The sequence below is a fragment of the Hipposideros armiger genome, unplaced genomic scaffold (genome assembly GCF_001890085.2).
Source record: "Hipposideros armiger isolate ML-2016 unplaced genomic scaffold, ASM189008v1 scaffold_29, whole genome shotgun sequence".
Taxonomy (NCBI): domain Eukaryota; kingdom Metazoa; phylum Chordata; class Mammalia; order Chiroptera; family Hipposideridae; genus Hipposideros; species Hipposideros armiger.
The window spans coordinates 5,270,460-5,297,283 of record NW_017731379.1 but is presented as its reverse complement, the minus strand read 5'-3'; the positions used below and the strand labels follow the sequence as shown (position 1 = coordinate 5,297,283).

General features: G+C 46.4%; 2 protein-coding genes across 9 annotated transcripts in view; one reads left to right on the top strand and one right to left on the bottom strand.

Moving 5' to 3' along the window:
- Positions 1 to 3,849: 3,849 nt before the first annotated feature.
- PIGW (phosphatidylinositol glycan anchor biosynthesis class W) lies at positions 3,850 to 6,911 on the bottom strand. 3 transcript variants are annotated; one of them, XM_019636681.1, is made up of 2 exons: positions 6,814 to 6,911; positions 3,850 to 5,756 (listed from the first exon to the last, which is right to left on the bottom strand). In XM_019636681.1, the coding sequence occupies exon 2, from the start codon at positions 5,742 to 5,744 to the stop codon at positions 4,233 to 4,235; it is 1,512 nt and encodes a 503-aa protein (XP_019492226.1). In that variant the 5' UTR covers positions 5,745 to 5,756; positions 6,814 to 6,911; the 3' UTR covers positions 3,850 to 4,232. The 3 variants fall into 3 exon arrangements, with proteins under 3 accessions (XP_019492226.1, XP_019492229.1, XP_019492227.1); XM_019636684.1 differs by lacking the exon at positions 6,814 to 6,911 and adding an exon at positions 6,352 to 6,685; XM_019636682.1 differs by lacking the exon at positions 6,814 to 6,911 and adding an exon at positions 6,276 to 6,637.
- MYO19 (myosin XIX) overlaps positions 6,601 to 26,824 on the top strand; it is a 33,675-nt gene continuing 13,451 nt past the window's right edge. The window contains exons 1-14 of one of the 6 annotated variants that reach the window (XM_019636677.1): positions 7,022 to 7,179; positions 7,869 to 8,021; positions 8,843 to 8,940; positions 9,239 to 9,390; positions 12,207 to 12,345; positions 12,689 to 12,837; positions 14,394 to 14,507; positions 21,235 to 21,367; positions 22,021 to 22,090; positions 22,644 to 22,746; positions 23,358 to 23,454; positions 23,596 to 23,672; positions 25,053 to 25,143; positions 25,604 to 25,775. In XM_019636677.1, coding sequence (XP_019492222.1) covers positions 9,379 to 9,390; positions 12,207 to 12,345; positions 12,689 to 12,837; positions 14,394 to 14,507; positions 21,235 to 21,367; positions 22,021 to 22,090; positions 22,644 to 22,746; positions 23,358 to 23,454; positions 23,596 to 23,672; positions 25,053 to 25,143; positions 25,604 to 25,775 — 1,157 coding nt within the window. In that variant the 5' untranslated portion in view covers positions 7,022 to 7,179; positions 7,869 to 8,021; positions 8,843 to 8,940; positions 9,239 to 9,378. The other 5 variants (XM_019636676.1, XM_019636675.1, XM_019636678.1 and 2 more) reach the window with 5 other exon arrangements.

The following is a 26,824-nucleotide window of genomic DNA, read 5'->3' as shown; positions in this document are numbered from 1 at the left end:
TCAGCACCTTGTTCAGTTTTTTGCAAATAAAGACAGGTCCTTCTATGAACGAGGAATTATGAAGCTCACTGAAAGATGGCAAAAGGTTATCGAACAAAATGGGCAATATATCATTGATTGATCTTTGTTCTTTAAATAAATGACCTTTGAAGCACAGAAAAAATACATCATGACTTTTCCGACAACCCTATAGACTACGTGGAGAGTGGCTTGTGTAGGCGTCCCGGCCAGAGAATCTTCTTGGGCTGGTAACTTAGGGACTCAGACAGGACACCGAGTCCCATATGCAAAGTACTGGTACTGGCCAAAGGCCCTTCCCTCTTCTGAGAAGTGGAGTTGCTGTAAAGATAGTTCATCTACACTCTGCGTGCCACCATGTACTCAGTTCCTACCTTGAAGGTGTTGAAGGCCTGTTCGTAAAGCCGAAATAGTTGTTGGGAAGCATTTTGCCTAGGGAAAATCTTGACGATTTTAAGGATAAATCCATTTGCTGCTCTTAACCAATTCTGATGCCAGATCTATATTTCCTGATAGAATATGCTAGAGCTGTGATACTGACCTTTAAAAAGTATTTTGGTCATCACATGAAGTCTTAAGAGATTCCCATCAACAAAACTCTATAGTGCATCCCTAGCCATGTTGACTTATGACATTATGTGGTCACTATTAGGGTAGGTGACATAATAAACTGGAAGAACCATAGTTTGGTCCCAAAGGTGTGATTATCCAGTAAGTATTTATGTCTTTTGGCCATGTTAGGAGAGCAGAACAGTGTGATTATTAGCTTAAATTCAGTAGGCATCTAGGATGTGCATGTAACTTCTGACAGGTTAGACTGCATAGCAATTTGGACATTTGTAGAGAATTTTGTTTTATGTAAAAACACTCCTAAGGGAAAAAAAAGGGTACTGTCGCTTTTAAGATCCTAAGGTGCTCCTATAATGACTATTACCAATTAACATACCTACTTTGTACCTTTCAAACCTTCCTTTGATTATGGTTAGTAAAGGACATTGAAAATGACAAGCTCAATATATAGGCGCTAAGTTTTATAACTTTTGTTACTGAGTACACACTAGGTACCAGCAAAGAGAGTATTCATTCATCTTAGGGATTTAAATCTAAGAAAAGTCAGTATGGTAAATGATAAAACCCAGATAGTAAAATGATAAAACCCAGATATAAAAACAGTAAAATGAGGAAACCACAAACTCTCTTTCCATCTGAGATTACTTGATTTGGATTTGTCTTACAGGTCCACTGAGCACAGTGTGTAGTATCTTTGGACAATGTTTCTCATACTATAGGTATTCAATAAATATTTATAAGGCTAAACATGTGGATAATTGCTAGATAAGTTGCTCTTTGGTGCTACAAATATAATAAAATCATGGTATAAAATATTGAGGGAAAATGCTTAGAAAATTATTTCATTGCAAAACTTTCTAGAAGTTTTGACTATGTATCTTAGTTGCAAAGAAGGCACTTTTTTATTTTCACTATTAGTCTATCTTCAGCTATAACCAATAGTGCTGCAGCAAATGATGAAGTATCTGCCTTTAGAGAACTTACCTCTAATTGACAAAATAAGTGATTACTACATAAAAAAGCCAGTTGTTGCCTATTTTAAATTTTCAATATTGGCATTGTTAAGGGCAAGGTCAAAGGATTTCAAAAGCCAGGGAAAAGAAAGCAATCAACAGCGAAGAACACTTTGCTGGTACCTAACAAAGAACAGTTGGAGATGTGATAAATTATCAGCATGCCATTCTTCTTCTTAGGTCCCCAATGTATGACAGTCAGCTACAAAAATCAAGCATAAATGAGATATGAATATTTAAGCCACCTAGATTTTAAAAAAATGAAGGGTACTGATTTATTCCTTATATTATCTTCATAGACTATACATAAACTCCTAGAGAATAAAATATTTTTGTATGATTTATACAACATATTGGATATTGAGGCTCAATAAAAATAAAACTGGTTGTCGTCTTCTGAACACAAAGGTATTGATACATATATAGTAGATATCCCCAGTTTATAATTGTATAAAATTAGTCATGGAAATGACACTTTCTGAAGGTCATAGATAGGATAAGGTCTTAGATCAGATTATATTCCTTTTTCCTTCCTCCTCTATCCTCAAATATTGATAGTTGAAGAGAAAATGAGTTAATCAGAATTTTCACTGTATTAACCACATTGTTTTATGTGGTAGTAAAATCAACAGATGTTAAATTACCAGTTATCCAAATCTGTAAATAGGGTTTTCTTTTTCATGAGCTAACAGTGGGAAGTTGTTTTATCTGTTGTTACCATAGACTCAACGGGTCCACTTGCCTGTGCACATCAGAGCCAAAAAAGACAGGAGCAGGAGTTTGCAGCAAAGAAAGTAAAGGTTTAAGGAGTTGGCGCCAAGCCGAGACATAGGTGAGCTAGTGCTCTCAAAAACGTGGCTCCCGATGGCCTCTAGCAGTTAGGTTATACTCATATAAGGGAAAAATCATTAATCATGGTTATTATGGGAGTTGGGGTCATGGGCTCTACTAATTGATCGGGGCTACGGCAGGCAGCAATTGATCAAGGGCTTCAGGCCCTGATGTCAGTCATAGCATTGTTTGGTCAGGTCCTCAGGGGGTGCGGTCTGTGAGGCAGTTCTTTCATGAATCTGGAGCTGAAACATAACTGAGGCCGAAGTGTTACCTTTGTTTGACTTAAACTTTATTCTAGTTTGACGTTTGGTTATTGTTTCTTGGTCATGGTTGATAGACCTGAGAAGCTTTACTCTCAAGTTTGACGCTGACCAGGATCTAATGTCCTAAGGGCTTAATGGTTAAAAGCAGAGGACATACAGTATATGTACATGTGGAAGCATCTAGGGGAAAGAATGCAAGAGAGTTATAGTTCTATCCTGCTAAACAAACCTAGCCTGGGTTAAAACAGAATGCATGCAAAAGAAATGAAGTTCATGGGCCAGCCGAGTGGCACGTTGGTAGGAGTTGGCTTGGGACGCCAGCTCTGAGCAGCACGGCCCAGGTTTGGATCCCACATGAGGGTGTGACGCTGCACCCACTACAGCTAAGATGGTGAACAACAGCTCGATCTGGAACTAGGCTGCTGTGAGTCACCGGCGACTGCATTGGTTGCAGTGGGGCTGCCCAACAGCTGGCGTGAGCTGCCATGAGCCACCATGAGCGCCCATCCAATGGCCAGCGAGTGACTGCCTCACCTGGGAAGAGCGCAATAATATCAACATGGGCCAGTGAAGCGACGTCCTCCACAACTAGACTGAAGAACAAAAAATGACAGCAACTTGTCTGTTCCCCTTTCCCCCGATTCCCCAATAAAATCTTAAAAAAAAAAAAATGAACTTCATGTGCAGTTACAATGTCAAAAATAGACATTTTCCCCACTAACATTTTTTTAAAGGGAAAAAAAATGTTCACAAGTTAAAACGTAATCCCCTTGAAGGCAGGGACTTTGTCTTATTTTCTGTTGTTTCTTCAGCACCTGTACCTGGTATGTTGGAGCTCAATAAATCGTTGCTGAATGGTAGTATCAAGTCAAATTGTCTTTTTTACTAATGCTTGTTTTTATGAATACTATTTCATTAGCTTTCTCTTATATGACTATCATAATTGGAGGTGGAAAAACATTTTTGTTCTTTTAAGTTATGATTCAATATCTAATTGTTGAGACAAACTTATGATATTTACGACCTAGAAAAGGATGAAGGAGCAGTTACTGAGAAGCAGTAACCACATGCTGTAAATTAAATACTTACTCTGTTATATTGAGGCTTTTTAAAAAGATTAAAATTGAGCAGTAAATAAGCATTGACAATTCCACAATTCACACTGAGATGTTTTCATGTAAATATTAAAATACATACAATAAAAAATACAGAATGGTATAAGATGGAAAGTAAAAACCCTCCTCCCCATGCTCTAATCTTCCAGTGTCCCAACTATAATAACAAGTTTCTGTAAAATACCAAAATTTAATAAATAAGAATTTCTAACAAGTCAGAGGCTTTGTTCTTCTCCACTGGTTTTACATAGTGTTGAGATACATTAAAATATTAAGCATCGCTACACTAATAGAGGATTGAAACTTAATTTTATAATAAAATATAGTTAACACTGGATTGCCAAAAGCCCATTTTCTTCACATTTAATATTCTTCCTCATTAACTTTGCTCAAACACAGATACATCCTATCCCTATTGATCACCAAAATTTTATAGTCTTATCTTGCAAGTGTAATATATATGTAATTAAACAGTTGGTAAACATATAGAGATTGAGCACAAATAAGGCCCACATGGTACTGCTGTGCAATGTATCTATCAACAGGTTAATCAGGCCAGTTGTTACATTTGACAGCAAGAAAAAAATCAACTGGTTTCTGTTCAGAGCTGTGATTAGACAAAGACTGGGTTCCTTTCTTTCAGCTTCAGAAACTAGCGATTCTGAATGCTTTTTATTTGTAGCAGGGGACTGGATCAGATTCCAAGAACATGGGACTACAGCCCCTTGAATTAGAAACTTGGCAAAACTCAAAATTATATCACCCAGTAATAAACTGCTAAGAAGGATCAGGCTAGAAGCAACTATCCAAATACAAAAGGCTAAATTGGCCATTCTTCGAGATACTATTTCTACATTTACCTGAACCATGTAAAGAGATATAAAGAGGCTAACAGCTGTCAGTAGAATACAACATACTACTTTTATCCAGTCTTTGATATGTGACCTTTTTTTAAGCACATATAACCCTGTCTGCACACCAGCCATGTGTATTGCCACATACCCCAAGGTAGAGATTATTCCTTCTCGGTTGGCATTTAACAAACCAACCCTTGTGCCACTGCCATCAGTGCCATACAAAATTAACCTTTTCAGTGGGGTAAACTCAAGGGCTAGTTGGTATAATACAGTAATGCTCACAGCCACAATCCAGGATTTATTTAGGGGGAAAAAAATCAAAAGCAGTGATGTTATCAATTTCACAGCTACTAAGGTAAAGAAAAAGTTCCAGTGAACTCCATACTCAGTTAAATGTTCTTGATAGCCTATGGATTTTATAATGATTAATCGTCCTATTCCTAGGAAGACTAATGGCCAAACAGATAACAATGACTTTGTAAGATAGTAAACTCTGGACCCTTCCAAACATTTTCTCCTAATCTCTGGACAAACCATTGCAGTCCCAAAAACAAAGCCTCCTACTCCAAAATCCATTGCTCCTGTCCCATAGAGCTCAGTTTTGGCAAATCTTCGAGGGAAAAGGGGAAAGTCCACAGCCAAAATGGCAATAGTAGTAAATGCACTGTTAATTACACGGAAACAGGAGATGGCTGGAATGTATTCTGATTCTATACTGGTTTTTAAGAATTTTTCAAGGATTTTCTGGACGGGCATTCTGACATAGCAAGTTCTCCTGCAGTATATTTGATAGAATAGCCCTGCCCCAAAGATAATTACAGCGAGGTGCTCAAGTAAGATAAATGAAGACAAAATGGTCAAAGTGGTCACCTGGGGGACTATTAGGAAAACAAAGTCAATGAAGAATCGAGATATCCAGGTATGTGAAGAAAAACACAAGTGCTGTGAGAGAACGATCAGCAGCCCTCTGCACAGGATACAGAGCGCAGGTAAGCACAAGCCCTGGGTAATTTCCAGCACGCTGGTTCCATTGTGGTTACTGACAAAAGCTTCCTTCATCTGCTTTTGTGACATTTTTTCTTCTTCCTGTGGTAAGAGCAAAAGGAATGCATTTGTGGAAAGCCAAATTCTTGTGGAAGTAGCATGTTAAGACTATGTAATGAAAACTGAATACACATAACTAATGACTTTAAGTCAAATTTAAGAGGGAGAGGGACAGGGGCAGAGAAGGTATTTAAGTACTTGGGGGGTTAAGTACACACTGGAGTCGGAGGCCTTGATGTCTGTTCAGCCTCTCTGAATCTACTGCCCCTAGTACAAAATTTGGGTCCCCCAGGGATCTCCTGTACCCCAGGCTTCCCCTTACATTTACAGACAGCCAAATTTCATTGTTAGGTGTAGGTAGACAGAGTGTATACCAATCATGGGGGGGGGGGAGCGTGTAGCACATACTAGTGTTGTTTTAAAAGTATATAAAACGCCTCTCTGCCACATATCAATGTCTGAAAAATGGCACACAGGAAAAACACATTTGTTGGTCAAACAAAAACTATACTGAACAAATGAATGCATACATGATGGACCGTCTGAGCCCAGCAACAATACCTCACGATAACAAACCGATACGAATCGGCTGGCCTTTAAGAGAGTCCTTTCCCACGGCCGCGCCGGGCCCTTATACCTGCCGTGCTCCAGCTGGTCCCGGCGCCCGCCGGCAGAGGGTCGTATACGTTGGCCGAGCGGCCCGTCTCCCACCGCAGACGCGGCACGACGCGGGAGCAGCAGCTTCCGCCTTCCTCGTTGCGCTTCCGGCCGAGGCGGGGCAGCCTGCGCTTCCGGGCCAGCCGACTCTGCGCGCCCCTGGGCCCGGGTGATGTCTGTTTCCCACGCCCCGCCGGCTCCCCACGCCTCCTCTATCGTGGCCTGCCCAGCCCCAGTCCTCTCCGGTACTGGCCGTAAGCCGGCTCGTCAGAGGGGCCCGGAGCGGGCACGGCGCGTCACGCGCGCGCCTCACCCCCGCTCAGACCCCACGGCGCGGCCGGTCAGAGCAGTGGGGTCAGAGGGTCCGGCGCGACATTCAGCCACGGCGTCCCGAGAAAGACCCCATAGCCCAGTGAGAGCCCGGAGGCCCAGGAAACCCTACCTGCTGTGCTTCTCTCGCCAGAACACCGGAGGCCTCCCTTTCACCCCCATCTTTTACCCCAGGTTCTCAAAACATTTTGTCTCCTGTCATACCCCCAACTCCGGATCCCGGCGTCCCCGGCGGGCCACGTGCACCGCGCGCCGCCTGTGCGCGCCCCGCCCCAGGGGAGGAGCCGGCCGGCTCCCGGCCACTTAGCCAGAGCGGCAGCGGCCGGGTGCGAGCCCGCAGCCTAGGCTTTCTCTCCTGGGCTCGCTGGAGCCCCTCCTCTTCCCTCGCTGGGCTCTTCCCGCCGCCTCACCCGGTCCGCCCGCCTCTCCGATCGTGCCGGGCGGGTCCGCACGCTCGGCGGCTCAGGCCGTGGGACCGGTGAGTGTCACCCCCAGCCCCGGTCTGAAGCCCTTCGCGACTCAGAAGGGACAGAGGGGCTGGCTTGCCCGCGGATCGCTGAGGAAGAAAGGGGCATCCCCCCCTCCCGTTTCCAAAGCGCCTTTTCCCTGCCCTTTCCCCTTTCTTTTTGACCTTCTTCGTATCCCAGGAGGAGGTAGCCCAGTTCCTGGTCCTTGCCAAGATCAAGGAGCTTTCATAGTCATCCTCCACCTCTCCACCTTGCTGGAGGCTCGTGGTGGGGGTCCCGGCTGGCAGGTCCCGGCTGGAAGGCTGGGTCCCTGCTCCTGCTCCTGGCCCTACCTAGGAACCGGGGAGGGGGCGGCTGGCCCCGGGAGGCGTCAGGGCAGCCGTGCCCTTGGCTGGGGTCACGTCCACCTTCCCGGGAAGGACGTACTCTCCCGTGCCAGGTGCTTCAGGAGCGGCATCCCAGCCCTTGGCCCGGCGGTCACCTCTCCAGGACCGGGAGTCCTCGGTTCCCTCTGGGAACCTCGGGGCGGGGCCGGCTGGGCTCCCAGGACCCTTCCCCGGCTCTTCTCGTGTGCCCTCCCACTGTCCACTGAGCCGAGAAAGAACCTAGGGCTGGGGAGGAGGAGCAGCTGGTGATCAGGTTGCCGCTTGTCTTGACTTGGTGTTTCATCTATTCATTACCGTCTCCCTCCTGCCCACAGTGGTCACACCCTTTCCAGAACTTGCCTGGTAACCGCGAAGCCGACTTGGAGCAAGAGGTGGGAGGACTGGAGAAAACCGCTCTAATCTGACTTGACTCTGGCTGGGAGCTGACGTTGCATGTAATAACCAACATTTACAGAGCGCTCTCACAGGTACTAGCCCATTTGATCCTGAACTCTGTATTGTGAGGTCTGGGACATTAGTATTCCCTTCTGCAAAAGAGGAAATAAAGTTTAGTGAGCTCTAGTAATCTGAATCCGAGGGGGTATGGGCTTTGGAGTCTAACCCCATTTATCATGCTCCCTGCTCTGGTCCTCTCTAAGATGAGCTTACAGTTGAGGGAGTTTTGTTCTCCTGGAGTTTCCGGAGCCCTCTGCATGACTGTCCCTTAGACAGGATACAGTCAGTGTCCAGGGTGAATGTGTCGCAACACAGTCCTATGCCCTTCTCTGCCTGAATTGTCCATTTTTCAGTTTTCATGGACGTGCCTATCCCTGAGTTCTTGCAAAGGCTACATGTAGTCAGAGCCTCAAAAAAGTCTCCACCAGGTTTAATCCCTTACAGACACCTCATCCTCATCCCTCCTTGCTGGGACAGTGTGAGGCCTGGGGAATTCTGAGTCTGAGGGTCACTTAACAGTTTTTCAGAGATTGACCTCGGTCCAGCCTCACAGCACCCTCCCCAGATGGATTCCCCTCCTCTGAAATCCTCACCTTTGACACTGGAGAGTTTTACCTGATTAGTGCTCCCCAAATATTGTTAGTTGTACTAATAATATTCCCCTCTGAGTGAACATTCAGATTGGTACCTTGTGGGGTGCTTTCAATCCATGATCTCATTGACCTTCACAGCTACTCCTTGTGAGGTAGATTTTACGATCTCCATTTTCGAGATGAGGAAATCAAAGTGGGCCAGGAAGGTGATGTGACTTGCCATTGAATGACTGAGCTGTGATTTCCCTCCCACACAACAGCTTTCCTGGATCATCGAGTTGACTCCAGCCTCTCACCCCACCAAATACTGGCTATACTAACAGGACATTTTTGCCAAGTGGAGAGGATAGAGCACAAGGTTTCTCTGTCTCCCAGCATCTTCATCCTTCGTGTTACAGTGACCCAGAAGATTTGCAGCCCCACCACAAACCCCAATGTAAAACTTGCCCTGGAGGAGCCCAGGGAGCCTCCAGAATCTCTCGTAAAAGTTTCCCCTGTTCCCTAATTAGCAGGGGACAGGAAAGACTCTCCCTCTCTGCCCAGGCTTGCTCCTGTTCTAATTTTGGTTCCTCCTGCTTGATGGGATGAGCTGGAGTGAGTCACCCTGGAGAAGCCCTCACCTGTGTGTGGCCCTTGTCTTCTCTCTCATGCCACAGGCTCTGGAGTGACTTGTCTTGGATCCCTCCAGCATTGAGCCCTTTGTTGGACCCATGCCTCAGCCTGTGCCCCCATGAGCAGGTGGATAGCACTCCTCGTGCCTGTGACCCAGAATCCTGGCTGACCACCCTGAAGCAGGATGCTCCAGCAGGTAAAACCTCACCCTTAGATAACCCAGATCCTGAAGCACCTGAGACACCTTCCCTTCTTTCACTTGTCTGAATGAAGTTTCATTTCCCTGACCTGGAACGAAGGGAAAGACCCCTTAAAGGGCTTTCTTCTTTTCTCTCTTCAGATAGTTATTCCAGTGCCTTTCACCTGTTGTCAAGAAGCTCTTTCTGATGCCTAATTTGAACCTCTCCTGTTGTGGTTTTTAGCTCTTTTCCCTAGGATGGGTAAGGGAATCCTGAGGACACTTTGGTGACCTCACAAGCCTGAACTAGTGAGGAAGTCCTGAGAGATGTGTCTGCCATCCTGAATTTTTGAGGCCCAATGGAAGCCTGGGGCTTCCAAAAGGAGGTGTTCCTTGAAGCTGAGCCTTAAAGAATAAGTAGGAATTAGCCAAGTGGAGAAAAAGAGGTCAGCCTCTGCAAAAACATGGGAGAAGATGACCTATGTGGAAGTATAGAAGGATTCTGATGAATTGACCATAGGTTGCATGGGAGATTGCTATTGGGACATGAAACCTGCCATTAACTCCAGATCTTTGCCTCTCTGTAAAGGGCCCCAGGCCTGCAAGATTCCAAATCACCCCTCACTGTGGAGCCTCATCTCATACCCATATCATCCTTCACATGCAGCCCTTGGTCCAGACAGAATGCTGAGTTTTTATTTACTGTAACTGGGCTGATGTTTAAGGTGATACCTACCCTCAAGGAGCTTATGGTCTAGTGGAGTCCTAGACAGGCAAGTGCCTGAGATTCAGCAAGATGACCGAGTATAAGGCCAGCCAGCCCCAAGGGAGCCAAAGTAGACACCGCAGTTTGACCTTCTTCCAGCCTTTTGGCTCATGAAACAGGCTTCAGGGCTGAAGAGAAGCAAGGAGGATAAATGTCTGCTTTAGACTTTTTATTGTTCATTTTTAACTTGTTTATTTTTATTAAAAAAATAGTAACATTCATAACCATAGCAGCTATTCCGCATGGAGCCCTTGCTATGTACTAGGCATTTTACACATGTAATTTTGTTTAGTCCTTGAGAGATACAGTGTTATACATGCAGGCTATTATATCCCCATTTTGGATATAAGGCTCAGAGACATTAAGTGACCTAGTCAAGGTCACATTTATTACAAGCAATGTAGACAATATAGATAAGCAAAAAGAACATTAAAATTACCCATAATTGTACTACCCAGAGATAACCAACATTTTAGAGAATATCCTAGAATTTTCTTACCTAAATACATATTTTTAAAACATTTAAAAGTAACATACTTTTTTATAACCTGTTTTATTCCACTGTAAGAATGTGCTATAATTTAAGCTATCTACTATTTGGAAATCTGGGTTTTCAATTTTTTATAATTATAAATGGCTCTATATACACTGAACATTCTTCTGGCCTTTCCATAGGACCATTTTCTAGAAGGAGGATTGCCGGCTTAAGGGACATATGTAGTTTTAAGGCCCTTGATATATTATTGCCTAATTAGAACAGCTGCTTTTAAAATAACAATAATAAACTTTTGGGGGCAAATACCAGGGCCTTTTTAAAATGCTTTGTGTGCTTATTAGTATCTTATGAGGTCCTAACACCATTGCCATTTTACAGATGAGGAAAATTGAGACACAAAAGAGTAAGAAGCTTACATAACATTATACAACTAGTAGGTATTGGAGTCAGGATTCAAACCCAGGCAATCTAGCTTTCAAGTCCAGGCTTTTGACTATAATACTCAGCTGCCTCTCTGGTTGGATCGGAGCTGTCCATAAGTTAGGGTGTGAGTGATTTCCCCACACACACCCTAAGCAGAGGGATTTGCGTGGATCCAGCCATGCTCTGACCTCAGCACTTATTTCTGGAGGCCAAGAGCTGCCTTTTGCATTATGGTGGGCCCACGTTCAGAGAAGAGGCAACATCTTTGGAAAAAAACTTATTACTGAGCCTCTCAGATGACACTTGCTACATAGCTTGAGTGGTTTTAATTTGTAGGGTTCACTAGTCTCATTGGAAACCCACATGTTATATCGCAGACCCCTTCCTCCAAAAGCAGATTTCAGCCACGTTACTGTCTTCTACTCCCCACCCCATCTCCCCTACAGCCCCCAGGGAGACAAAAGGAGAAGTGGGGAGAGGAAACCTGGAAAGTGTTGACATCAAGCATGGGCAAGGGAGAAGTTTTCCCTTGATGCCCATTCTTGACCTCATCTGACTTCTGAGCCAGGCTGCCTCTCAAGTAGACCCAGGGCAGAGGAAACTAACTGTAATTAGCCAGCCTAAATTTAGCCCCAAGAGGCAGGTGATGAAGGCATGGGACTACCTCACAGCTGATTTTTCATCTCAAGCTGAATGGTTTCTTTCAAAAAAGGCCCAAACCATGGTTCTTTTCCTTTGTGATAACTTCGATAGCAGTCCCCACTGTGGGATCCACTCCTGCCAGGCCCAATAAGGCCAGCAGCTGGCCAGCTTGGAAGCTGGAGCTCATGGCATAGGAGAGGGGATAGCACTTATTGATTTATTGAGTATATATTGTGTGCCAGACATGGACTAAGTGCTTTGTATATCTCTTCCCAATATCTCTGTGAACTGGTTTTATTTTCCTTTATTCACAAATAAACCGTGGCTCAGAGAGGTTAAGTAACTTACCCAGGCTCGCCGGTCTAGTAAGTGGCAGAACTGAAATTTGAACCCAACCAGACTATGATACTGGAGACCTGTTCTCTTTCTACTGTACAGGCCTCTACCCCTATACAGCTGCCAACTGGTCTGAGTCCCAGCTCTCCTGTCCCTGTTATTCCCTCCCAGGTGAATGGCCACAATTCAAGCCCTGATGCCCATGGCAGGAAACGCCTCAGGGAAGACCTGCAGGAGTTCCTGGGCCGGGAGGCCCCACTGCACCTGCTGGATGACCTCACCAAGGTGAATCCTGTGACACTGGAGACAGGTATGGGCCTCTCTCTCCTCACGAGTGCCATCTCCAAGAGGGTGGAGGTGTAGTGTGGGTATTTAGCACAGCTTCTGCTGGCCAGACCAAGGCAGGCAGGACTCCTGACCTAGAGCCAGATGCGCTGCTCCAGACCTGCCTGGCAGCTGCACCTGGGCTTCCCAGCACAGATTTTGCTCCAGATTTGGTGCTCATCTTAATTAGATCTTGTACCTATTCATCAGGGAGCTGCTGGGATCTAATGGCTCTTGGCTAATTGCAGAGGGAGCACTGTTAGGCAGATGTCTGTGTGTGCTAGTGTCTACATTTAAGCCAGAATTTGCTAAAGGCACCTCTGCCTCAGTCCTGAGGTGTTTGCAGGCCCGGTACATGGCAGATACATTCTACACCAATGCTGGCTGCACCCTGGTGGCTCTGAACCCCTTCAAGCCTGTCCCTCAGCTCTACTCGCCAGAGCTGATGAGAGAGTACCACGCTGCTCCTCAGCCCCAGGTAAGACTCAGCCACTTCCTGGGCCTCAGGGCTCTCCTGCCTCCCCCTAGGCCTCCTTGCAGCTTCCCTGTCCTTATTCATCTATTCATCAGCCATGCAGTCATTTAAAAGCTGATGCCACAGCCCTGCCCACCAGGAGCTCAAGGAATTTTGAACACATGACAGTGATGCAAAGTGGGAGATAAATATTTGCTTAACCGAGTTTGGAACCTAAAATAGGGACAGAAGACAAAGTATTTTTTTTCTTGTTTGTGAATTTATTAATATTAATAGGAAAGGATTTACAAAGGTGTATTTGTGTATTTAACAAGCCACTTTTTTGGAAAAGAATAATATTACATGTGATAAGAATTGCCCTAGAAAATTTAGCACATGTTCATCTCTACTGAGAGGAATAAATTGGTAGTGGTTGTTGGGGGAGGGGGCGTGGATAGTGGGTGGTGCTGGCAGGGAAGAGACCGGCTGGTATTCAAGTGCATGGTGTGTTCAGGGAGAGGCAAGATCAGACTTGCTGGTGGGAGGGAGCTCTTGGGAGAGAGGTGGTATGAGGCAGATGAGGCGGGAAGAGAGCGCTGAGGCTGGTGGTGAGGGGTCTAAGGCACCACAGCAGGCGGAGAGAGTCTACAAAGCTGCTTCACTAGGAGTGGAGGTGGGACCGAACAGAGCCCACTGTGGGGTACTCTGGAAGTTGGGGGAGTTGTGTTCCATAAGGTGAGACAGGAGGCAGGGAGAATAGTTGGAGGCCTTGTTACAGCCTAGGGAAGAGGTAACCGGGACCAAGAGCAGATGGCGAGAGGTACAGTTCTGACACCATCCAGAACTGTGCCTTCTCCCTTCAGGAGGCTGTGGGTGGGTAAGTGATTGCTGCTGGGTGGGCAGTGCTAGGCTGGCTAGGCATTGTGCAGATGGCCTGGCCCTCCAGAAACTCATGCATGATTTAATGTCCAAGTGGAATCCATGTGAAACCTGTCCTGAGAGCCCATATCTCACTGACTGCCTGCCTCCCCAAAGGCAAAAGCCCTGTCACGGTCCTCTCTGTTTCCCCAGTGCCCAGCTTGATGCCCAGCACACTGAGGACTAATATTTGGTGATGGAAAGAAGAACAGTAGCCTTGGGATTCAAATCACATAGTTACACTTTCTTGCTGAGTGGCCTGGGGAAGGTTATTTAACCACTCTAAACCTCAGATTTCTTGTCTATAAAATAGGATTAGCTATCTAGCTAACACACAGACTTTTGACACAGGAACTTGGAATAAACTGCAAAATACAATAACATAAAATAATAAAGAGCAGAATAAGACTATTAAGGTAAGACACGATGGGAGGATGAAGTGTTCAAGACCAGCACTGCTTCCACACTGAGAGAAGACGAGTGGGTAAAGCCACCGCCAGGGTCCCACAGTTTGACCTCACATTGTTACATCCAGGACATTTTTCTAGAGGAAGCCTCCTGGCACTGCTATTGGCAGCCTTTCCCTCTCAGCCAACATTCGGTCAACCACTCCTTGAAGACAGGCGTTCCCTCATGTGACCTTTCACCCCTTGATGTTTCAGAAGCTGAAGCCCCACATCTTCAGTGTGGGTGAACAGACCTACAGGAATGTCAAGAGCCTGATCGAGCCAGTCAACCAGTCTATTGTTGTCAGTGGAGAGAGTGGTGCTGGAAAGGTAGGAGGGCCTCTTGCCCACTCTGTCAACTTCGTGACTGGCCAGGTGGGCGGAGAGGCAGGGGTGTCATTTCTCATGGAGCCATTTGCTACCTGGTCATTCCCAGGCTGGCTCAAGTAGGAAGTCAGTGTGCCGTGGTGGGCAAGCTGGAAAGGAAGCCAAGAGACAGGGCTCTAGTCCAGGCTCTTCCACCTGCTCTCATGTAACTCTGGGTGAGACACTTTGCTCCCCAAACCATTTTCTCATCATAGGTCTCTCCCAGCTCTTACTCCAAAAGTCAGCTATTGGAGAGTCCAGCCCAGTGGTTAAGAGCACATCAGAAAAATATTTAGCTTCAGCTAACCTCAGTTCTTTGACCTGTAAAACGGCAAGGAGGGGAGAACCCACACCTACCTCATAGGACTTCTGTGAGAGTTCAATGAAGCAGTGCACATAAGCTTGGCACACAGCTGGGGTTATTTGTGGGAAAGGGCTTATTAGAGTAACCCACCTGTACCCTCTGTGTTGCCCATGCTGGCAAGGGCAATGCCTTGGGCCAGATGCTCCTGGTATGGTCATGTGGCTCCCTGGGTCGCAGAACCACAGCTGCTGAGACTGAGTGTTGCACAAGGATGGATGAGATGTTGCACAGCTGGTCAGAGGAGGCAATTGGTCTCACCACGTTCTTTCCAAGCCCTACCCAGCCACCCCGCCCTTTCCACAAAACTTTTACCTTCACATGGGAGTCTGTTCACCATTAACTCCCTCTGCCTACACTCACATATGAGAGAGTTGTTGAGCACTGAGTACCTGCCAGGTTCTAGGCCCTGGGCTAGAGGAATGGCAGGGGGAGGAACAGAGATGAAAAATGCAACATCCAGCTTTCAGGGAACTCTTACTCCACTGGGAAAGACAGACAAGGAACCAGATGAAGACAGTAAGCTGCAGATGAGGGGAGGAGGGGAGCTTTGAGAGCTATATCAAAGTGGCCAGTGCAATGGCAGATGCCCAGCTCCTGGACGAAGCCCATTGTCTCCCACAATTGCTCTGGGGAGCTGAGGCCAGACCTGGCTCAAGACCCATGCAACCAGAACTCAATAACCCATTATTAAGCAACTGCTATGGTTGTGAGCTGGGCCTGGTAGTATGTTTTTAAAATCTATTTTTAACAAATAGCAGCATAGTTACCTAGATCAAAAATAGAGTAATACTGCAAGGCTTACAAAGAAAAACAGCAGCTCTACCCCATATCTCTCAACCCTATTCAACCCTATTCTTTCTCTGGCTACTTTCACATCTTTTAGCAGTTTATTTGGGTGTTTGCATTATATTTCTAAATGACATACATTGTTAGTTATTGATTTTTCCATTTTGAACCTTTGTGTGGATCTTTTTAACTTGGAAACTCATGCTTTTGTTTGGGGAAATGTTTTTTATTATATCTCATAATTTAATAATTTACTCCCCTCTGTTTTCTCTTTCTGGAGCTCCTATTAGGAAGTTTGATTAATTGTCTAATATTCTTATTTTTCTCACCTATTCTTCCATATCTTAGCATTTTCTATCTTCTGGGAGATATTCTCTACCTTTCCTTTTTTTTTTTCTTTTCCTTTTTAAAAATACCTTTCAGTTCTTTTGGATTTTGAATTTTTTTTAACAATTTTAATTCTAAGAATTCTTTCCTGTTCTCTGAATATTATTCCCTCCCCCCGCCCAGCATCTTGGTCTTGTTTCATAGTTTGAATATATTACCTTGTCTTTTAGGATATTTTCATGATTTTTACTTGTCTTCTGCTCCTTGCATGAACTCTGTTTCCTACTCGTTCCTTTTCCTCCACTTCTTGTTATACTTGTCATTCAGGAAAAAGAAGTGTATGCAAAAGAAGTTTATCAAATAATTAATGATCCTTGAATTTCTGGTCATACTTAATAAGGCATTAAGCAACTGATTAGAATCTCTATGTTTATGGATAGGAGGCCTCACTACAGGTAGCTTTCTAAACTTGTCGGACCATGAATGTTTATAATTTTTCTCATGAGCTTGTCAGTGTCTCCATAAAATATTTTTTCAATCTCTTCATCAGAGAGATAGAAACTATAAAGAGTTCAATGAAAATGATAAAAATTTAAAACATGATGAACAATTCCTTCATGCTTATCAGACTAGACATGCAGAAGAATATATTAATGAACTTGACTGTAGATAAATAGAAATAATCCAAATTGAAAAACAAAAAAGTACATTCAAGAGCTGTGTACAGTATCAAATGGTTTACCATACTTGTAATTGCTGTCCCCAGGAGAAAGAGAATACAAGTCAGAAGTAAAATCTTACAAAATTAACAAACGATGGCAAGCACAGATCCTAGAAGTTCAGGAAACATTAAGCAGGATGAAAGAAAGAAAACACACCTAGACACATTATAGTCAAATTGCTGCAAACCAAACATAAGGAGAAAATCTTAAAGAAAGCTAGGAAAATAAACATTACATAAAGAGAAACAAAGATAACAATGACAACAGGCATCTTGTCAAAAACTGAAAGCCCAAAGATAATAGTGACATCTTTAAAGTGCCGAAAGAAAGTATCTGTCAACCTAGAACGCTATTACCAGCAAAAATAACTTTCAAAAATTAAAGTGAGGGCCGGCCGGGTGGCGCGATGGTTGGGAGCTGGCTTGGGACGCCGGTGGGGGAGGGGAGGCGGGGGCCGGTTCGGATCCCACATGTGAGGGCCGGTGACTCTGCCCTCCACAGCTGGGATGCTGGGCAGCGGCTCAACCTGGAGTTGGGCTCCTGTGGGTCGCCTGCGGCGGCGTGGGCTGTGGCCCCTGCTGCAGTGGTTTGCCGTGGGCGGCCGGCGGCTGCGGTGGGTGGCCGTCTGGAGGCCGGCGGCTGATCTCTCTCAGCCGGGAGGAGAGCGTGATGGTGCCAGCTTGGGCTGGTGGGGCGGCATCCTCCACAAGTAGACTGAAGAACAGGGATGACAGCGGCTTGTCTGTTCCCCTTCACCCAGTTCCCCAGCGCTGTTCCCATCCCCCCAATTCCCCAATGGAAATCTTAAAAAATAAATAAATAAATAAAATAAAGTGAAATAAAGACTTTTCCAGACACATAAAAGTCGATGGAATTTATTGCCAGCAAATCTGTACTATAAGAAATATTAAAGGAAGTTCTTTAGGCCAAAGCAATATGAAACCAGGTGAATATTTGGATACAAAGGAATAAAGAGCACTGCAGATATAAAACCTTATTTTTTGTCTCTTTATTTTATTTTTATTTATTTATATTTTTAGCTGAGCCATCCTGCCACCTGTTGGCAGCTCAGTGGCAGCTCAGCTCGGGCTGGGAATCGAACCGGCGACCCTGTTGCTCAGAGCTCGCACTCTTGAGTGAGCTCTTAACTAACTGAGCCACTCGGCCGGCCCCTTTTTGTCTCTTTAAAAGACAGTTCACTTTAAGACAAAAATAGTAACAGTGTATTGTGGATATACAATGGAATCATAAAAGAACTAAATTCAACTGTAAGCAATGAAAGAAAAAAGTAACAAAGATCACATAGAACAAATAAAAAATAAGGTGGTAGATTTAAACCCAGCCATAGTAATTATTACATTAAATGTAAATGGACTAAACACTCCACAATTAAAAGACAAAGAATGTCAGATTGGGCTTTTTTTTTTAAAGCAAAATGCAAATTATATGATATCTTTAAGAGACCCAATATAATCATAAAGACATAAATAGATTCAAAGTGAAAGAATGGGAGAAGATAGTCCATTCCAACAGTAATCAAAGGAAAACTGAAGTAGTTATATTAATATGGAACAAAGATTTTAGAACAAGAAATGTTACTAAGGATAAGACATTTCATTTCTTTTTCTTTTTTTTTTTAACTGAGCCATCCTGCCACTTGTTGGCAGCTCAGCTTGGGCTGGGCATCAAACCGCTGTTGCTCAGAGCTCACACTCTTGAGTGAGCTCTTAATCAACTGAGCCACTCAGCCAGCCCTAAGGATAAGACATTTCATATTGATAAATTGGTGAATTCATCAAGAAGAGAAATAATACTAAATATGTATGTTCCTAATAACGGTTTCAAAATACATGAAGTACAAACTGATAAAATTGAAAGGAGAAATAAAATCAAAATTGTTGTTTGAGATTTGAGCATTCTTTTCAAGTACACATGGAATATTTACCAATATAGAGCATATTCTGAGCCACAAAACAAATCTCAATTTGAAATATTAAAATCATACAAACTATATTTTCTACCCTGAGCAGAATGGAACTAGGAAAAAAAAAAAACAAAGACACCAGGAAAAATCCCAAATTCAACAATATCCTTCTAAATGTCCTATGGGTCAAAGATGAAATCACAAGGGATACTAGGAAATCATTTGAACTGAATGAAAATGGAAGCACAACATATCTAGATTTATGCTTTAAAGGAAAGCAGTGCCTAGGAGGAAATTTGAAGCATTAAATGCTTATATTAGAAAAGAATAAAGAACTCAAATCAGTGATCTGAGCTTCTACCTTAAGAAACTAGAGGCAGGGGAGAAAAATAAAGGTAAACCCAAAATAAGCAGAAGGAGAAAATAAAGTGAAAAATCAATAAAATAGAAGACAGAAAAATAATAGAGAAAATAAATGAAATCAAAGACTGTTTTTTGTTTGTTTTGAAGATTTTTTTGGAGAATTGGGAGAGGGGAACAGCGTTGGGGAATCGGGGAAGGGGAACAGACAAGTTGTTGTCATTTTTGTTCTCAGTCTAGTTGTGGAGGACATCGCTTCACTGGCCCATGTTGGTATTATCATTGCGCTCTTCCCGGGTGAGGCAGATCGGTCGCCGGCCACCGGACGGCCGCTTACGGCGGCTCTTGGCAGCTCATGCCGGCTGCCGGCCACTCACAGTAGTTTATGGCAGCCTACGCCGTCGCCAGCGACTCGTGGCAGCCCAGTCCAGGTTGAGCTGTTGTTCACCATCTTAGCTGTAGAGGGCGCAGCATCACTGTCCCTAATGTGGGATCCGAACCAGGACTCTGCTGCTCAGAGCTGGCGTCCTGAGTCAATTCTTACCCAACACACCACTCCGCCGGCCTCACCAAAGACTGTTTTTTGACATGAATAATCAAATCGATAACCCTCTAATCAAACTTAAAGACAGAAAAAGACACAAATTACCAAAGTTAGAAATAAAATAGACATCATAGATACCAATTTGTAAAGATCCTACAGATGGATAAGAGATTATTATGAACAACTTTATTCCAATAAATTCTATAATTTAGATGAAATGGAGAAATATTTTGAAATGCACAAACTACTGAAGCTCACACAAGAAAAAATATATAACTTGAATAGTCTATATTTGTGAAAGAAATTGAAGTCATAGCTTAAATAAAGCTCCAGGCCCAGTGGCTTCACTTGTGAAATCTACCAAGTATTTAAGGAAGTAATGTTACTAATTCTACACAATTCTTTGAGAAAATAGCAGAGAGAAAACATCTCCCACCTCATAGACCTAAAGAATTTACAACTTTTTAACAAAGATAGTGCCCAAAAGCAAAGAAGGAAGCCCCTGCCCCACCCAAAGCCGAAGCCAAAGCAAAGGCTTTGGAGGCAAAGAAAGCAGTACCGAAAGGTGTTCACGGCCACAAAAAAACAAAAGACCTCCCTGTCACCCACCTTCCGAATGCCCAAGACATTGTGGCTCCGAAGGCAGCCCACATACCCTTAGAAGAGCCCCCCTGGAGAAACAAGCTTGACCACTATGCCATCAGCAGGTTCCCCCTAACTACCGAGTCAGCCATGAAGAAGACAGAAGACAACAACATGCTTGTGTTCATTGTGGATGTCAAGGCCAACAAGCCAGATGAAACAGGTTGTGAAGAAGCTCTGTGACATTGACCTGGCCAAGGTCGACACCCTGATCAGGCCTGATGGAGAGAAGAAGGCATATGTTCAATTGGCTCCTTAACTATGATGCTTTGGAGGTTGCCAACAAAATTGGGATCATCTAGTCCAACTGGTTAATTCTAAATGTAAAAAATTTTCACTGTAAAAAAAGAAAAGATTTACAAAATAGCTGTTACAACTAAAAAGTTGTAGTGATTTATAGAGTTTAGCAAGGCGACAGATACAGTTAATATATTAAAAAATCAATTGTATTTTTATGTCCCAGCAACAAATAATTGGAAATTAAAATGAAAATGTATTTCATTCCAGCTGTTTAAAAGCAACACAATAAAATTTTATAATTAGATTGCCTAGGTATAAATCAGAGCCCTATCATTTACTAGATATAAGATTTTCAATAAAACTTAAAATTTTCCTGTGACTCAGTTTCATCATTTTGAAAACAGGTATAATTGCACCTGCACCTATAGAATTGGTAAGAAAATGCACAGACAGTCTCCTTAGCTCAGAGTAATCAACATTAGCTGTGAGCCCTCAGACACCGAGTAGCCTGCACAGGTCAGGGTCTATTGTCCCGTCTCTGCCCCAGCCCCCGTATTTCTTAAATGCATCCTCTGGAGCTAAGAGGAGCAGCAGTAAGCACCCCCACTTCACAGAGAGGGGGAAGTGGCTCGCCCAAGGACACAGTTGAATTCAGCATTCATCCATTTGGTCAGCACCACGCATGGCGGAGAAGAGGGTGCTAGTGGGCACTGTTCCCTCGGGCAGGCTCAGAAGTGGGAGGGAACTTGGACACGGCTCCCACAGGACTGTTTCTGCCACAGACATGGACATCCCGCTGTCTGATGAAGTTCTATGCTGTGGTGGCTGCCTCACCCACATCCTGGGAGAGCCACAAGATTGCAGAGAGGATCGAGCAACGAATCTTGAACTCCAACCCTGTCATGGAAGCTTTTGGTGAGCTCGATGTCCTTTGCACAGTGCCTTCAGTCCCATTTCCTCTGGGATTTGTCACCCTCCAAGGAAAGGAGCAGTGAGACTCTCTCTTTGGGGATTCGAGGATGAGTGTATCATTCACCGCCTTGGACCCCCAGCCTCCTCCCAGGTACTCTTAGCCTCTTTGCAGTAGAGGGACCATCATTCTGTCATCCCCTCCTTCTAGCCTAGGCAGATTTAACTGGTGCTGGAGGGGTCCGCATTGCTCACCTAATCCAAATCCTGTCCTTCCGTACAGTTTCCAGATGGTTTGGAGAAGAAGGGGACTTGGCTCAGGATGTACAACAATTAGAGCCCATGTTGAGACTAGATGCGGTGCCTTACTGCCTAACTCAGTAGTGACAGCTTGTTTTTGACCCTTTCCCTTCAAAGAACGCAGTCCCTGGCTGCCTAGGCGTGCTCACTTCAGTTTACTGCCAGAAATTCTAACTCCTGAATCGCACTTTCTGAAGCCCGAGTGCCCCTGTCCTAGTCCTGTCCCCTGGGACATGGAAACTAACAAAGGGGCCTTTAGGTGACCTGAGGATAGACATGGCCCCAGCAGACCTGCAGCTGCCTTGCCCCCCTGGGGACTCTGTAAGCAGGGGAGGGTATAAACAGAGGTGTGATCCTAGGGAACGCATGCACGCTGAGGAATAACAACAGCAGTCGCTTCGGGAAGTTCATCCAGCTCCAGCTGAACAGGTAATGGCTGCAGCCACCCTGCTGACGGGCCCGACAGGGACAGGGAGTTTGCATGTGGCTGGGGCGGACTCCAGCCTGGGCTGCCCCTGTGGGCAGAGCCCTGTCCCGGCATGCCTGTAATGGGCTTCATCAGGACCAGTGAGCCCTGAGGGTGACCTTTGAATCTAGAGAACCATAGCTACTCCAGCCTTAGGGACCCTGGGGCAGTGTGGTTGTCATAGCCTGTGTATTCCTCCTGGCTTCTACCCTTGCTTGGGGACTTCTAGTTAAACAGCCACCTCTCTGGGCCATACCCCTGACCTTGAAGCTGGGGCTTCTGCTTCTGCCTTGGGATGGGGCAAAATGAGGTATAGAGGCCTTGGGCCTGCCCACCGGAGCTGGTTGCAGGGGTTATGTGCCAGACCACGCAAGGACCTAGTCCTCATGACCCCCATGGGCTAGGCAGAAGCGCTCGCAGGCGGGTGGGGATGGGGTGCAAGGTTGCAGTCTGGCACACAGTAAGTGCCTAATAAATGTGTATGGAATGAATGGGCTCTGGCCTGCTTGCACCCAGGGCCCAGCAGATGACTGGAGCTGCAGTCCAGACCTACCTCCTAGAGAAAACTCGAGTGGCCTGCCAGGCCTCCAGTGAGAGGAACTTCCACATCTTTTACCAGGTCTGTGCCAGGTGGGGCCCACAGCTGCCCAGATGCTGGGCAGAAATGGGCTATGCCTCTAAACTCTCTCCTGCCCCACCCCATGTCTCATGCCTGCCTCTTCACCCGGCTTTCAGTGATGCCACCACTTATTCCTGCAAACTTTATGCAATACTGTCTCACACTAGACCTTGGCCCCCTGGGATGGTTTTGGCCTGGGGATGTGTTACCTCTTCTATCAGACCAGAAGTTCCTGAGGACTCTCCTTAGGATGCCAGCTGTCTCCAACAGAATGAAGACTTCCTAGAGCTGGGCTCCTTCCATCAAACTGGGGGTCCCCCATGCATGGATAGTATGTCTCCCTGCTCTCAGATTGGGCCTGGGGGTTCCCCAGACAGGAGCTGTGCTTTCCCCATCAGACCACAGGCCTCCTCAGTGGGATGTTTGACATCGGGTTGGAGGCACCCAGAATTGCTCGCTGCTGCTTTTGACCTCGTACCTGCCTGGGCACTGTATAGGGACCTCTCAGCCTTGTGATGCCGCTGCCATTTCTCACTCCTCTCATCCCAACCCCAGGCCTACACAGGCCTGGGCTTCCTGCACCCCCAGTTCAGCCACCTGTCCCCTCTCAGATCTGCAAAGGGGCCAGCGCAGACGAGAGGCTCCAGTGGCACCTCCCGGAGGGAGCTGCCTTCTCCTGGCTGCCCAACTCAGAGAGGACCCTGGAAGGTAGGGGGAGCCTTACCCAGTACCCTGGGCTGGCCCAGGAGCACCCACCTACCCTCTGCCCAGGGCCTGCCTTCCTCCCCACTTGCTGCCCCTGCTGATCTCTGGTCCTGACCCTGGGCTGTGACTTGCATTCCTTTTCAGAGGACTGTTTTGAGGTGACCAGAGAGGCCATGCTTCATTTGGGCATCAACACCCCCACCCAGAACAACATCTTTAAGGTCAGAAGAACAGCCGTGGCACTTAGATTTGGCAGAGGTGACGGGCAGCTCTTTTCGTAGGGCCCTTCTCTGAACTTGTAGGTCTCTTTTTTTGAGGATCTTGGACTTTGGGCCTCATTGTGCAGTCTCCAAGGGGTCAACCACACCTCTGTGCTGCTGAGCCTGGACACAGGGTGTCAGGGTACACAGTGGACAGGGGACATAGTGCTGCAGTGTAGAACATAGCACAGTGATCAACAGAGCTCAGAGGGCAAGGTGCCTAGGTCAGCTATTGCCGCAGTCATCAGAATAGAGGAATAATGCTGCCACATGTTTGCCTAGTGTGTTAAAAGGTAAAAATCATGTTTACATCTCAAATCGTTGATTTTTTCAACAGTCCTATGTGTCTGGAGTGCCCATTTTACGCTTGAGAAAACGAGAGAGGTAAAGTGACTTGCCCCAGGTCAGACACCACTAAGTGATACAGATAGAGTTTGTACCAGACAGCAATTCCAACTTCCCACCTTCTTTCTCCTCCTCGCAGGACATAGCTGACCCAGGTCAGCTGGGCCCCTCGCATCCCCAGTAGTGGCCTCCCTTCTCCCCTCTGTCTTTGCTGACATGGCTGACTACCTCCCTGACCCTCCCCTCCCCACCCACCAGAGCATAGATAGGGCAGGCTGGCAGCAGAGACAGGGGAGCCCCTGCAGGAAGATGGCAGTGCAGTGGAAAGTGACCTCCACCTCCAGACGGGAGCTGCTCAGGCAGGGAGGGGGTCACAGCCAGTATGGGCAACACCAGGCAAGCACTTGGCCAGACGGAATGCACAACTGGGCAGCACTAGGTGTCTGGACAGGTATGCTGGCGTGGGGGTGACACGACCCTCTTCTTTCTACAGCCCCTGGGGGCTCATCCAGATGGATTGTTGAATGCAAAGGCAAGAGGGCTCCCATTGTACATAGACCAAGGTCACAGATCCTCCCCCAGGCTGGGCCATCAGAAGCCCAAGAGTGCTAAGAAAGGGCCAAAAGGAGCCGGAGCCAAGCCCCACCAGCCACACAGAAGCCTGCTCCCCAAATAACAGGAGCCATGTCCCCCTGGGATACATCGGAAGTCAGGCTGACTGGGTTCCATTTAACCTCTCCCCTTCTCATCTCTGTCACGGGAACCATCACGGCACATGCCTCACTGATGCTGAAAAGCGCAAACGAAATGATGCATGTAACATGTATAGAATCGTGTCTGGCAGAGTCTCGTAGTAAGTGGGCAGCAAGTGGGAGCTGCTTTTATTATCCCATTATGATTATATTCAGCAGGAGAGAGGCCCTTTCCAGGCTAGGCTCCAGCCCTTGAGAAGGTGCCCACATCGTGTCTTCTTTCTCCTTTCTCCTGCCCCCTTAGGTCCTAGCTGGACTGCTGCACCTCGGCAACATCCAGTTTGCTGACTCCGGGGACGAAGCCCAGCCCTGCCAGCTGATGGACGATGCCAAGTGTGAGGGCCGGGGCGGGGTGGCTGCATCTCAGGGTTTGGTCATGTACCCAGGAAGCAGGGCAGGCCCTGCCCAGAAAATAGCCACCATTGGTGGGATTGAGTGGGAGGCCCAAGGGCGAGATTTGGAATCAATTCCCTTGATTAACCCATCAGCTGTAGGGCCCTGCCCTGGATACGTTACTCCTCACCCCGTCTCTGGTGAGCAGGCAGCATCATCCCCATTATACAGACGAACAAACAAGTCAGAGGGTTTATAAAGTGATTTGCCCCACACGTAGCAGTGTGGACTGGGACACAGAAGTCCTGGGTTCAAATCCTACCTCTGCCTTTGGCAAGTTTCTTCGCCCACCAGAACCTGGGTTTCCTCTGTCCATTTGGGTGGGTCATGGTTCCACTGCAGTGACTTCATCGTGCCTTGTGAAGAGGGCTACTTGGATGGAAGGTGGTTTGTTTCTCCCAGGCTCTTTCAGGACATCGGCCTCGCTGTTGTGGCTCCCAGAAGACCCACTGCTGGAGACACTGCAGATTAGAACCATCAGGGCGGGCAGGCAGCAGCAGGTGTTCCGGAAGCCCTGCTCCCAAGCTGAGTGTGACACCCGCCGAGACTGTCTAGCCAAACTGGTCTACGCACGGTGAGCAAGCTGGGCCCTGCCCTCCTGCCAAGTTCTTCCCCTATCTGGAGTTGAACCAGACACCATCATACAATAGGCCCAGGCCCAGGCCGAGGGCTGCCAGACAAAGCCGACGGGTTCCTCTCTTTGCTCCCCAGACCCTTGAGGACAGCAGGGATTGGCTCCTGGAGTTTTCCCGAGCAAGGCCCTTGGCCTCAATTCCCGAGTACTCTGCATGGGGAGGTTGCCACAGCCTGGCCTAGATTCAACTCATTATTAAAGTACAGGAGCCTGCCTTGACCTTGGCAATCAGTGAGGAAAGCCTGCCTAGCTGTCCGCAAGGCAGGCCCCAAAGGTGATCTGGGGCCCTCCCAGTTCCAGGTTCAGACCCATGGGTGAATAGGCTCCTCTGTCTCTGGTGCCCTTGTACTTCATTCAGCTCTTTGTAGTCGCTGGGGAATGTGATGAATGGCTGAGCCAGAAGCTCAATCCAGAGTCTTGGGCAACACAGCACGCTGCAGCAAGTGCGAGCCCAGAACGGGGTGATGGTGGGGGTCCTGGCCTTTTCCAAGTGGGTTATATGGGCATCCCTACCCTCAGTTCTGAGAACCTTCAGGAAGTCATGTAAAGGTATCAAGGGGCCCAGAATCCTTTGAAATTATGGCACAGAACATTTGTGTATCTGCGTGTGCATGTGCTTATGGGAACTTGGGCATCTGGGGAGAGGGTCCCCCTGAACTTCCCACAGAGCCAAGAGCCTGAGAAACACTGCTGAGGGAATAAGATCCTCTGAGTTAAAAATGGTCCAGGGCAGCGGGGCTCAGACTGAACTCAGTTCAGCAGGAGACTCAGTTCCCACTGCCTCAAAGCTAATTTCAGCTCAGAATTTTGGGCCAAAGATTATTAAAGCCTTTGCATCGAGTGACTTCAAAATGAGCAGATAAAGTACAATCACAGAGTAAGCCTCTAACCATAGAACATTTTATACACAGTAAACATCAGGTCATTATATCACCAGGTCACTCATTTTCAGTACCTCAAATGGGTATTTGAAGCCCCTATTGTGAAAA